We start from the raw sequence: 13759 nt of genomic DNA, 5'->3' as shown, positions 1-13759 counted from the left end.
GCTGGTTTTGAAGATGGGGAGGAGGGTGAAGCCCATATGGTGAAGCTGGTTTTGGGTATGGGAGGAGGGGGGAGCCCATATGGTAAAGCTGGCTTTGGGTATGGGGAGGAGGGGGAAGCCCATATGGTGAAGCTGCTTTGGGTATGGGGAGGAGGGGGAAGCCCATATGGTAAAGCTGGCTTTGGGTATGGGGAGGAGGGGAAGCCCATATGGTAAAGCTGGCTTTGGGTATGGGGAGGAGGGGGAAGCCCATATGGTGAAGCTGGCTTTGGGTATGGGGAGGAGGGGAAGCCCATATGGTAAAGCTGGCTTTGGGTATGGGGAGGAGGGGGAAGCCCATATGGTAAAGCTGGCTTTGGGTATGGGGAGGAGGGGGAAGCCCATATGGTAAAGCTGGCTTTGGGTATGGGGAGGAGGGGGAAGCCCATATGGTAAAGCTGGCTTTGGGTATGGGGAGGAGGGGGAAGCCCATATGGTGAAGCTGGCTTTGGGTATGGGGAGGAGGGGGAAGCCCATATGGTAAAGCTGGCTTTGGGTATGGGGAGGAGGGGGAAGCCCATATGGTGAAGCTGGTTTTGGGTATGGGGAGGAGGGGGAAGTCCATATGGTAAAGCTGGCTTTGGGTATGGGGAGGAGGGGGAAGCCCATATGGTGAAGCTGGCTTTGGGTATGGGGAGGAGGGGGAAGCCCATATGGTAAAGCTGGCTTTGGGTATGGGGAGGAGGGGGAAGCCCATATGGTAAAGCTGGCTTTGGGTATGGGGAGGAGGGGGAAGCCCATATGGTAAAGCTGGCTTTGGGTATGGGGAGGAGGGGGAAGCCCATATGGTAAAGCTGGCTTTGGGTATGGGGAGGAGGGGGAAGCCCATATGGTGAAGCTGGCTTTGGGTATGGGAGGAGGGGGAAGCCCATATGGTAAAGCTGGCTTTGGGTATGGGGAGGAGGGGGAAGCCCATATGGTGAAACTGGTTTTGAAGATGGGGAGGAGGGTGAAGCCCATATGGTAAAGCTGGCTTTGGGTATGGGATAGGAGGGGGAAGCCCATATGGTGGAGCTAGTTTTGGGTATGGGATAGGAGGGGGGAACCCATATGGTGGAGCTGGTTTTGGGTATGGGGGAGGAGGGGGAAGCTCATATGGTGGAGCTGGTTTTGGGTATGGGGGAGGAGGGGGAAGCCCATATGGGTGGAGCTGGTTTTGGGTATGGGATAGGAGGGGGAAGCCCATATGGGTGGAGCTGGTTTTGGGTATGGGATAGGAGGGGAAGCCCATATGGGTGGAGCTGGTTTTGGGTATGGGTAGGAGGGGGAAGCCCATATGGTGGAGCTGATTTTGGGTATGGGGGAGGAGGGGGAAGCCCATATGGTGGATCTGGTTTTGGGTATGGGATAGGAGGGGGAAGCCCATATGGGTGGAGCTGGTTTTGGGTATGGGATAGGAGGGGAAGCCCATATGGGTGAGCTGGTTTTGGGTATGGGATAGGAGGGGGAAGCCCATATGGGTGGAGCTGGTTTGGGTATGGGATAGGAGGGGGAAGCCCATATGGTGGAGCTGGTTTTGGGTATGGGGGAGGAGGGGGAAGCCCATATGGGTGGAGCTGGTTTTGGGTATGGGATAGGAGGGGGAAGCCCATATGGGTGGAGCTGGTTTTGGGTATGGGATAGGAGGGGGAAGCCCATATGGGTGGAGCTGGTTTTGGGTATGGGATAGGAGGGGGAAGCCCATATGGGTGGAGCTGGTTTTGGGTATGGGATAGGAGGGGGAAGCCCATATGGTGGAGCTGATTTTGGGTATGGGGGAGGAGGGGGAAGCTCATAATGTGGATCTGGTTTTGGGGTGGAAGGGACATCAGGTTACGGTAAGCAGAGCGGAGTCGGAGCAGGCTGCTGTGAGATGATGAGATCAGGGAATGTGGATATCAGCAGAACCTCCAGCAGAGAGCGACATGAAATTGTGGTGTAAATGTGAAGACATCGGAGAGAAGGGTGACCTGTACATGAATACAAACATTGACAGACATTTGGCCTTCGCCTGCCCGCTGTCTTTTCAAACTCCTAACAGTTTGCAGCATATCTGACCGGATGAGGAGCAACCCATTACTGAAGCCAGGTCCAGGGAAGGAGGACGACAGCGCAGTCACCACATCTCACAACCGCCCTCTGTGTAATACTGTAGAGCCATTTGTATGCCATTCCAGTAATGGACAGAGGATGGGGAGAGAAAGTGGATGAGGATAGTAGAGAGTGATGGGTAAGGGATGAGGAGTGCGGAGAGCGATAGGTAAGGGATAAGGAGTGTGGAGAGCGATGGGTAAGGAATAATGGGTAAAGGATGATGGGTAAGGGATGAGGAGTGTAGAGAGCGATGGGTAAGGAATGATGGGTAAAGGATGATGGGTAAGGGATGAGGAGTGTAGAGAGCAATGGGTAAGGGATTATGAGTAAGGGATGAGGAGTGTGGAGAGCGATGGGTAAGGGATGAGGAGTGTAGAGAGCGATGGGTAAGGCATGATGATGGGTAAGGGAAGATGGGTAAGGGATGAGGAGTGGAGAGCGATGGGAAAGGGATGAGGAGTGTGGAGAGCGATGGGTAAGGGATGAGGAGTGTGGAGAGTGATGGGTAAGGGATGATGAGTGTAATGAGTGATGGGTAAGGCATGATGATGGGTAAGGGATGAGGAGTGTAGAGAGCGATGGGTAAGGGATGATGGGTAAGGGATGAGGAGCGAAGGAAGCGATGGGTAAGGGATGATGATGGGTAAGGGATGTGGAGTGTAGAGAGCGATGGGTAAGGGATGATGGGTAAGGGATGATGATGGGTAAGGGATGTGGAGTGTAGAGAGTGATGGGTAAGGGATGATGATGGGTAAGGGATGAGGAGTGTAGAGAGCAATGGGTAAGGCATGATGATGGGTAAGGGATGAGGAGTGTGGAGAGCGATGGGTAAGGGATGAGGAGTGTAGAGAGCAATGGGTAAGGCATGATGATGGGTAAGGGATGAGGAGTGTGGAGAGCGATGGGTAAGGGATGAGGAGTGTAATGAGTGATGGGTAAGGCATAATGATGGGTAAGTGATGAGGAGTGTAGAGCGATGGGTAAGGGATGAGGAGTGTAGAGCGATGGGTAAGGGATGAGGAGTGTAGAGAGCGATGGGTAAGGGATGAGAAGTGTGGAGAGCAATGGGTAAGGGATGAGGAGTGTAGAGAGCGATGGGTAAGGGATGAGGAGTGTAGAGAGCGATGGGTAAGGGATGAGAAGTGTGGAGAGCAATGGGTAAGGGATGAGGAGTGTAGAGAGCGATGGGTAAGGGATGAGGAGTGTGGAGAGCGATGGGTAAGGGATGAGGAGTGTGGAGAGTGATGGGTAAGGGACGAGGAGTGTAGAGAGCAATGGGTAAGGGATGATGGGTAAGGGATGAGGAGTGTAGTGAGTGATGGGTATAAGGCATGATGATGGGTAAGGGATGAGGAGTGTAGAGAGCGATGGGTAAGGCATGATGATGGGTAAGGGATGATGGGTAAGGGATGAGGAGTGGAGAGCGATGGGAAAGGGATGAGGAGTGTAGTGAGTGATGGGTATAAGGCATGATGATGGGTAAGGGATGAGGAGTGTAGAGAGCGATGGGTAAGGCATGATGATGGGTAAGGCGTGATGATGGGTAAGGGATGATGATGGGTAAGGGATGATGGGTAAGGGATGAGGAGTGGAGAGCGATGGGAAAGGGATGAGGAGTGTAGTGAGTGATGGGTATAAGGCATGATGATGTGTAAGGGATGTGGAGTATAGGGCAGAGTGGATGCAGTACGATTCCATTGCGTGTTGTGAAGACTTGTGCTTACCACATACATGTTTATAGATCAGATTCCGCACATCCTGTGTTAGACTGACTACTGGGTATAATACAGAGAGATGTATGGTTGGATATAATACAAGGTGATCATCTACCATTGGATGGAGTCTAGTGATTGGGATCGTCCAGTGTATCCTATGACCAGACACCGCATGGGATGGACATCCTGTGGTGGAACGTAGGGTGGTGGTGGCGGTCGTACACGGTGATCGAATACCAGGAGGTGTGAAGGTGTGCTCTTCTGTGTTGGGTTCACAGTATCCTCTCAGGGTGCACCTCAGCGTGCTACCGGATTGCGCGTTGCGTTGGGTATGGAGAGCAGTGGGTGACCAGAGGGCAATCCCCTCCCCAATACTTAAAAGGTAATTTGCGTGACCCGCACATATATACAGACCCGCCCACATGACCAGCAACCTATGGGTGTGAGTGGGCAGCGCAAGGGGAGGGGCATAAGAAGGCCAACATTCCATTCCTAATAAAAGGGAAACATTATCCAATAGACATCTGAAGAATAATCACCAGCAAACTGATTAATAGGGTGTGGAGATGGGGGGGGGGGGAGGGGGTCAGATCTGTGTTACTCTTTGTGGATGCAGAACTCAAAATATGGAGTTCCAAGAGGCTCATTAACATATCGCATACGCTAGGGGAGGCGGGGCTAGTGGGGGGCTTGAGGGGCAGGCTCATCTCTGAGTGCTCGGGTTGGGGGGGGACGATTACAGGCTGGGGAATCTTCTCAGGAAAGTGTTAATTATTGGATTAGATAACACTGATCCAGCATGTTTTCCTGTCCATGTTCCTCGTGGGAAGTACAGGGGAGGGGTCTCAGCATGAAGACCCCTCCCTCAGTGATGTCACAGCTCTTCCTCTTCAGGTCACAGCCCTCTCAATATACATAAGTGGGGGATGGCACAGATGAACGGGCCGCGTCTCCTGGGCTGAAGCGGATGAGCTCCTCCCCCCCCCCCCTTCTTTTCGCCGCGGCTGCTCCAACAGCGCGCGGTGGGCGTGGCAATCCAGACCAGGAGGGTGTCCATCTTAAAAGGCACGACATCCCAACAGCAGAAAGTGGACGTGTCTGACCCGAGGGTGGGGCTTTTCCAGCTCTCAGAAGTTACAGCAGAGTTTCAATGGATTTCCACGGAGCGTAGACCTCCCTTTTTTCTTTTTTTTTTTTTTTTCTTAAAGTCCCAGCGACCCAACAGTGACGAGTGGGCGGAGCTTACCCTGTAAGGGGCGTGGTCTACCCACTGGGGAAGATTCACCAGGAGCAGTGGAGGGGGCTGGCAAATTCAAGGGGGTACGCCGGGCAGATTTCTTCACATCCCTGGGAGGTCTGAGCAGGCCGGAGTGGGTCGGCGTTTTATACCAAGGTATATCGCTACTGCGGAGGAAGAGAGAGAGGGGGGGAGGGGGGTGTGAGCGCAAACATGAGACCACCAACAAACACGGCATTCATGATCCAAGAAAGATGGCGGCACACTCACCCTGTGACCTGAGGTCTCCCGACTCCCTCAGATTCGTCTGTGACCCTGAAAAAAAAAAAAATACGAAGGTTCAACGTCACCAATAGACAACCGTCAAATCTGAAATCACCTTCTGGTGCAAAATCCAACCTACTGAAAAGGTTCCTCACCATCAGGGGCACAATGTCAAGTCATTGGGCCCTTTATACGAGGGTTCCTTAAAACGTTTCCACACTTCTATATATTCGTTGGACTTTTTGAAGACCCCTCGTATATTACCCAGCAGGATGGCTATGGCGGGGGGGGGGGGGGGGTCATAAATCCTATCTCCTAGATAAGCCTATCACCCTGCTGTGTTTTATGGGTGTTATATCTGCCCCAGGGGGCGTGTTCAATACAGTTCCCGGGAGGAGCTCATATCGATGGGGATGTGTCTAGGTGTCTAGATCATTGCCAGGACTGTAGGTGCTCCTGCACCCAATGCGGGGAAATACAAAGTGTTGGGTAGTCACAGGCCCTACGGTGGGTGTAGGTGGGTTTGTGTTTATTGTACATTGGATTATGCTGCCATCTTCAGAACCTGAGCACCACTGAGAAGAAGAGGCAGGAGCCCGCCTGTAATGTGTCTTCACTCTCTATAGATACTCCCCTGGGTACCTATGGTGCAATATGCGCCCCGGCTGGTGGAAGTCTGTCCCAGTGGAGGGGTGAAGGCTGATTGGAGGGGGCATGCCCAATGGAAGGGTGAAGACTGATTGGATGGGGCATGCCCAATGGAGGGGTGAAGACTGAATGGATGGGGCATGCCCAATGGAGGGGTGAAGACTGAATGGATGGGGCATGCCCAATGGAGGGGTGAAGACTGATTGGATGCGGCATGCCTAATGGAGGGGTGAAGACTGATTGGAGGGAGTATGCTCAATGGAGGGGTGAAGACTGATTGGAAGGGGCATGCACCCTTGACCCTGCCTCCATTTATAACCTGATCAGTATGGAGAGCACCTCCACCGTGGTCAATTAGGGCTTGATCTTACAGGAGTTTGGGTGTGCCATTATGCCCGGCTTCAGCTGGGTGCCCCTACTGCGTCCACACGGCCTCCTTCCTGAGGGTCACAGGCACCATATGGTCTTCCCTACTGTATCTACATGGCCTCCTTCCTGAGGGTCACACGCACCATTTGGGCTCCCGTACCGCATCTACATGGCCTCCTTCCTGAGGGTCACGCATACCATTTGGGCTCCCCTACCGCATCTACATGGTCTCCATCCTGAGGGTCATGCATACCATTTGGGCTCCCCTACCGCATCTACATGGTCTCCATCCTGAGGGTCACGCATACCATTTGGGCTCCCCTACCGCATCTACATGGTCTCCATCCTGAGGGTCCCACGCACCATTTGGGCTCCCCTACCGCATCTACATGGTCTCCATCCTGAGGGTCCCACGCACCATTTGGGCTCCCCTACCATATTTACATGGCCTCCTTCCTGAGGGTCACAGGCACCATATGGTCTTCCCTACTGTATCTACATGGCCTCCTTCCTGAGGGACACACACACCATTTATGCTTCACTAATATATCTACATGGCCTCCTTCCTGAGGGTCCCACGCACCATTTGGGCTCCCCTACCATATTTACATGGCCTCCTTCCTGAGGGTCCCACACACCATTTGGGCTCCCCTACTACATCTACATGGCCTCCTTCCTGAGGGTCACATGTGTCATTTTCAGAGCACACATGGGTCAGCACAGCTTCTCCCACCACCCCTCAGCATATCCGAGCCTCTGATCCAGTACTTGGGCTACCTGCTCCATCCAGTGACAAGCCACAGGCGGCATTACCACATCCTATTTCTGCATTAGTGTGGGGCTCCCTCAGATACATGCGTACTACGTGGGTCTTGGCAGCATACAATCCTTTAATGGTACTGGGGGGCTTGCAGTGTAAGCTCTATAGGACCTGACACCGATTGCTGGGATCACTCCCAGCACTCCTCTTCCGGGGCTAACCCTTCCCCAGAATTGTTCACGGAATTCTCAGATACTATCTTACAGCCATGAGAGGTGACTCCGAATGCAGGGGCCCTAGGCGTGGTTCCACACCCTCTCCTCCTCTGCATTCCCTGGGGCTGCAGCTGCACAGTCAGACGAGGACGAGGAGGATTGGACTTTATCCTCACTGAGTTCATGAGGAGTCGCAGTCTGCAAACATGACTCCTAAACGTAAGAATGTCACCTTCCTGAGGGTCACGCATACCATTTGGGCTCCCTTGCCGCACCTACATTGCCTTCTTCCTGAGGGTCCCACACACACCATCTGGGCTCCCCTACCACATCTACGTGGCCTTCTTCCTGAGGGTCACACACACCATTTATGCTCCCCTACCGCATCTACATGGCCTCCTTCCTGAGGGTCACACACACCATTTGGGCTCCCCTACTACATCTACATGGCCTTCTTCCTGAGGGACACACACACCATCTGGGCTCCCCTACCACATCTACATGGCCTCCTTTCTGAGGGTCACACACACAATTTGGGCTCCACTACTACATCTACATGGCCTCCTTCCTGAGGGTCACACACACACCATTTATGCTCCCCTACCACATCTACATGGCCTCCATCCTGAGGGTCACACACAACATTTGGGCTCCCCTACTACATCTACATGGCCTCCTTTCTGAGGGTCACATGTGTGATTTCCAGAGCACACATGGGTCAGCACAGCTTCTCCCACCACCCCTCAGCATAGCTGAGCCTCTGATCCAGTACTTGGGCTACCTGCTCCATCCAGTGACAAGCCACAGGCGGCATTACCACATCCTATTTCTGCATTAGTGTGGGGCTCCCTCAGATACATGCGTACTACGTGGGTCTTGGCAGCATACAATCCTTTAATGGTACCGGGGGGCTTGCAGTGTCAGCTCCATAGGACCTGACACCGATTGCTGGGATCACTCCCAGCACTCCTCTTCCGGGGCTAACCCTTCCCCGGTATTGTTCAGGGAAGAATTCTCAGATACTATCTTGCAGCCATGAGAGGTGACTCCGAATGCAGGGGCCCCAGGCGTGGTTCCACACCCTCTCCTCCTCTGCATTCCCTGGGGCTGCAGCTGCACAGTCAGACGAGGACGAGGAGGATTGGACTTTATCCTCACCGAGTTCATGAGGAGTCGATGTCTGCAAACATGACTCCTAAACGTAAGAATGTCACCTCAGTCCTTATTACACAGTCCATACACGCCTAGATCTACCTATATTGGCTACACCTAAAGTCACCGACCTCCGTCCTCTAAAAAGTCCTCAACCTGTGCATGCTTTTCAGGAGCATTCCCTATTACATGGGGTTCTGTACAGTGATTGGTCCAACCTGGAAAAGGTCTTTGATCCTCCTAAGTATTTTGCCCAGCAATACCTCATGGAGGGTTCCTGCAGAAGTTCTCTGTTAAACTTGTGGACATTTCCTGCCCTAACAAGACCCTGACTGTCCCCGTTGAGCACATCCCTGTATTTAACCCCTTCAATACCAGACACTTTCACCCCCTTCCTGCCCACAGAGCGTGCCCGATGCGTGGCCCCCTGGAGAAGTGGTTCTGGGAGGACATCCATAGACACCCTCCTAGAACTTGAGAGCCGTGCTGTAGCCATCTTTGGGGCGGAGAGGGGTTGGAGACCCAGTGAATACAAGGCTAGAAGCCCTTTCTAAGGCCGCGTACACACGGGCGGATTGTCTGCCCAACTTAGTCCGCTGAACCGTGTTTCAGCGGACAGTCCGCTCGTGTGTGGGCTTCAGCGGACTTTTTCAGCGGACAGTCTGGCGGACTAAGTCTTTCGGAATTTCCGTAATTTTATCCGTCCAAACTTGGTTTCAGCGGACAGTCTGGCGGACTAAGTCTTTCGGAATTTCCGTAATATTGTCCGTCCAAACTTGGTTTCAGCGGACAGTCCGCTCGTGAGTAGGCAAGTTGGACGGACTAAGTATGGCGCATGCTCAGAAAGGATTTACACGCCGAAGGTTGCATTGCTGAGTATTGGACGTCGTATTTCTAGTCCCGTCGTACGTGCCGTACACGTCATCGCGCAAGCTTTCAGCGGACTGTCTGTTCATCGTGTGTGGTCCGTTCATTCAAATGTTGGACGGACTGTCTGTCGGATTGTCTGACGAACTTAGTTGGGCGGACAATCCGCCTGTGTGTACGCGGCCTAAGGTTTTATTTTCCACAGGATGGAGATGGGGAGCATTCCGGTCATTTTCATCTCACTGAACTGGGGGTTTTGGTACGTGGACCATGCCACATTCCTAGTGGATCCTCAGTGGGGCCTCTCGACGTATTAAGATCTTCTCTCCCAAGGGCCGGTTTTCCAACCTGCTTCTCAATCTCTGGCTTTTCCAGCTTGGCCTTTGAAGCCCAGGTGCTGAGCGATGAAGGGGGTCTATCGAATTTGTTCTTTAAAGTTAGGAAAATGACTTCTCGTAAGTCTACTACGGCATATTTCTCTTGGACAGGAAGTTCCCTGTAGGATGAATTCTGTTTGATTTTCCAGTCTGGTTTGGATTAGTATTAAGCCTCGAGTACCATCAAGGATAAAATTTGGAGACCCGCTGTGTACCATACCCTAGTCAAGATCTCCATGCAGGAGGGGGAGCTTCCATTGTTCGACTTGTAGATATCCCAGTGAAATATTCAAGAAGAACAATGTCTGTGGCAATTTCATCCTGGTTTTGTTGGCTCTTTAAAGTCCACTCTTTGGACCTATGAGGGGCGTCCCTCTTGTTCTTACTCAAAAGTTTTCCTATCTCATTACAATTATTTCTGCAGGTCGAGTTTCTGAGTTGATGGTCTTCAACCCCTTTCTTGTGCTATGCGAGGACAAGGTTTTTTTGAGGCCCGGGCCTCTTTTCTGCTCAAGGTGGTTTCTTCCTTCCAGAACATTGTACTACTGTCTCTCTGCAGAAGATGCCCCTCCATTGTCTGAATGTGGTGGGTGTTGTTGCATGGGGACAGCCGCTTCTCCTTTCTCCGCTGCCAGGTGGTTGCATCTGCTCATCAGTCAAGCTTAAGGCTTTGAGGGCCAAGTTCCCCCTGTCCCTGTCAAAGCAACAGCTGTGTTAGTGCTTCATGGGCTTTTCAGCGTGAGACGTATGCGTAGCCCCTTTTCCTAAACAGGGTCCTTTTTGTCAGTGTTGTTTTTGGCTGGTCTGTAGTTATCTCACACTGCTTGTATGGGTTTCACCTGTTTTTTCCTTAACCCCTTCCCACCGAGCGTACGCAGATGTGCGTACTTCGCTTCAGGGGGGTATACCGGGATGATGCCCGCACCTGGGGGATCATCCCGGTACCGTTTTTTTCAGCAGGCGATTGGCTATCCAGCAATAACAACCGATGCGGCTAAAAGCTGTTATGCCGGAGGAGCGGAAGGGGACGTCCCCCCCTCCCGCCGCTGTTACCGGTGCTCCCGCTCGATCGGGAGCACCGATTCCATGTCCGCTGCCTCCGGCTGCTGGGGAGGAACTGTAACGAAAGCCGTAATCGGCTTCGTTCCAGTCTCCTCATAGTAAACACAGAAGCGACGTCATGACGTCACTTCCCGTTTACTCGGCTGCCAATGGCGCCGCTTTTAAAAAGATATACGGTATTCAGAATCGCCGTTTTCGGCGATCTGAATACATTGAAGTGTAAAGGAGGGGTGGGGGGGTCTTTTAGACCTCTGATCCCTCCATAAAGAGTACCTGTCACCACCTATTACTGTCACAAGGGATGTTTACATTCCTTGTGACAGCAATAAAAGTGATCAATTTTTTTTTTTTTTTTTTAAACAATTTAGTTTTTTTTAAATAAATTTAAAAAAAAAGAAGAAAAAATTTTAAAGCGCCCGCCGTCCCCGCGAGCTCGCGAAGCAAAGAAAACGCATACGGAAGTCGTGCCCGCGTATGTAAACGGTGTTCAAATCACACATGTGAGGTATCGCCGCGATCGTCAGAGCGAGAGCAATAATTCTAGCACTAGACCTCCGCTGTAACCTGGTAACCCTGTAAAAAAAATTTAAAGCGTCGCCTATTGAGATTTTTAGGTACCATATTTTGTCGTCATTCCACAAGTGCGTGCGATTATAAAGTGTGACGTGTTTGGTATCTATTTACTCGGCGTAACATTATCTTTCAAATTGTGCAAAAAAATTGGGCTAATTTTACTGTTTTTTTTTTTTTTTAATTCATGAAAGTGTCCCTTTTCCCAAAAAGTTGCGTTTATAAGCCCGCTTTGCAAATACCGTGTGACATAAAATATTGCAACAATCGCTGCTAAAAAAGTCTCTGCTAAAAAAAATATATATAATGTTTGGGGGTTCCAGGTAATTTTCTAGCAAAAAATATGGATTTTAACTTGTAAACACCAAATGCCAAAAATAGGCTTAGTCATGAAAGGGTTAAGCTTAAAGCGGCGTTTCACCCAAAAGTGGAACTTCCGCTTTAAGCACTCCTTTCCCCCTTACATACCACAATTGGCATGTCATTTTTTTTTTTTTGGGGGGGGGGGTGGGTCCCACGTCCTGCTTCTGACTACGGGCCCACCTAGGAGACTCCTCATCTCCCCTTAGGTGGCCCCTCCCTCTCGGCAATCTTCTGGGACACGTGGCAGGTCCCAGAAGATTGCCTGTCCACTCGGAGAGCACAGCGCAACTCGCGCATGCACAGTGCATGCCCGGCCGTGAAGCCTCAAGCTGCCGCAGTTTCAATGGAAGCACCGCGGAGAGGAGGGGAAGAGAAGCGAGGCTCCGTGCGGCCGCATCGTTGGACCCCGGGACAGGTGAGTGTCTGTTTATTAAAAGTCAGCAGCTACACTTTTTTTAGCTGCTGACTTTTACTAAACAAAAAAAAATCCGGGAACTCCGCTTTAAGTTGGCTTGTGATTTCTCACTGTCACCAGTAGATGTCCCCGCTATCACTGGTCATAGTATGAGATTTTACAAATAAAACGCATGTTATGAATATAGGTTTAGGCCACTGGTGCATGCTGGGGGAGGAAATAAACATTTAGGACAGGCCGCTCTCTTCCCCTGACGCCTAGGGAGGTGCTGTTGGGTGGAGCTTTGCTGTTAGGCCCACTAGCCTGTTTTGTGTGCTGTAGAGGTTCTGAAGCTGTTCTTCCTGGTCTGGAGGAAGGTGTGCCAAGAGGGAGGCCCCTTGCCGGAGAGCGGCAGGAGAAAGCCCGGTCTCCCAGAAGGGCCTGGTGACTCGCTTGGAGGACGCACTGAAATTTGGGAACGTGCTCCCAGTGTTGCCGGGTCATCCTCGAGGTTCTGATACTGTGAAGCTAGACATTGATCTGGAGAGTCTGGAAGTGATCTGCTACAGCATCTGGGACCAACCCCAAACCTCACCTCCTGAACTGTTCGCAATAAAAAAGTGACTGCTGCCCAATATTCTTTCTCGGTCCCCTATTTTAGCCATGGACTCAGCCATTGGGTGAAATGCTAGCCTGCCTCTGGAGGTGCTATACTGCCTTTGGGGTGTTAAAGGGGTGCTTGTAAAGTCTCCCCCTGGTCTTCCGTTCACAATTTCATTAGGTTTTATCAGGTTGACATTTCGGGTCTCATCTGATCCCGGCTTCCGATGTAAGGTTCTTCGGGTGGCTCTGTAGGACCTGTTAAGCTTCTCCGTTAACCTGGTGGTTTTGGTGGACCTTCTGTCTTGTCCCCTCCCCTCTTTGTTGGACATCCAATGTAAGGTTCTTCGGGTGGTTCTGTAGGATCTTAAGCCTCTCTATTAACCTGTTGGTTTTGGTGGACCTTCTGTCTTGCCCCCACCCCCCCCAGTTGGACATCCAATGTAAGGTTCTTTGGGTGGCTATGTAGGATCTGTTAAGTCTCTCTATTAACCTGGTGGTTTTGGTGGACCTTCTGTCTCCTCCTCCCCCCCCCCCCCCAGTTGGACATCCAATGTAAGGTTCTTCGGGTGGCTATGTAGGATCTGTTAAGCTTCTCCGTTAACCTGGTGGTTTTGGTGGACCTTCTGTCTTGCCCCCCCCCCTTAGTTGGACATCCAATATAAGGTTCTTCGGGTGGTTCTGTAGGATCTTAAGCCTCTCTATTAACCTGGTGGTTTTGGTGGACCTTCTGTCTCTCCCCCCCCCCCCCCCCCCCTTAGTTGGACATCCAATATGGTTCTTTGGGTGGCTCTGTAGGATCTGTTAAGCCTCTCCGTTAACCTGGTGGTTTTGGTGGACCTTCTGTCTCCCATCCCCCTCCTTATTTGGACATCCTCATGAACCTAAATACTCAACCTGTATCTCATAATGTACTTTTATGTAAGATTTTAATGTCGATCTTTACTCTTATTTTAATGAGACGCATAGCTTTGCATTGAAATGACATGCGTTGCAGCATACTGTGATGCATTGCCGTGTGGCGCAACGCGCTGGATGCGATAAAATGCTGGAG

The 13759-nt window shown here is 51.6% G+C and overlaps 1 protein-coding gene across 3 annotated transcripts in view; it reads right to left on the bottom strand.

Moving 5' to 3' along the window:
• Positions 1-298: 298 nt before the first annotated feature.
• The window catches only part of MARK4 (microtubule affinity regulating kinase 4), a 115509-nt gene continuing 102048 nt past the window's right edge, over positions 299-13759 (bottom strand). For 2 of the 3 annotated variants that reach the window (XM_077463196.1, XM_077463197.1), the window contains exons 15-16: positions 5335-5379; positions 5028-5231 (exon numbers count right to left, since the gene is read on the bottom strand). In XM_077463196.1, the coding sequence (XP_077319322.1) occupies positions 5167-5231; positions 5335-5379 (110 nt within the window). In that variant the 3' untranslated portion in view covers positions 5028-5166. Of the gene's footprint in view, positions 5232-5334; positions 5380-13759 lie in introns of all 3 variants that reach the window. The other variant, XM_077463195.1, reaches the window with a different exon arrangement.

This window comes from Lithobates pipiens, unplaced genomic scaffold, assembly GCF_037356315.1.
Source record: "Lithobates pipiens isolate NorthernLeopardFrog02 unplaced genomic scaffold, aLitPip1_a1.2 Scaffold_3, whole genome shotgun sequence".
In the NCBI taxonomy this organism is placed as follows: Eukaryota; Metazoa; Chordata; class Amphibia; order Anura; family Ranidae; genus Lithobates; species Lithobates pipiens.
The sequence above is the reverse complement of the archived record's forward strand: the minus strand, read 5'-3'. Positions and strand labels throughout refer to the sequence as shown.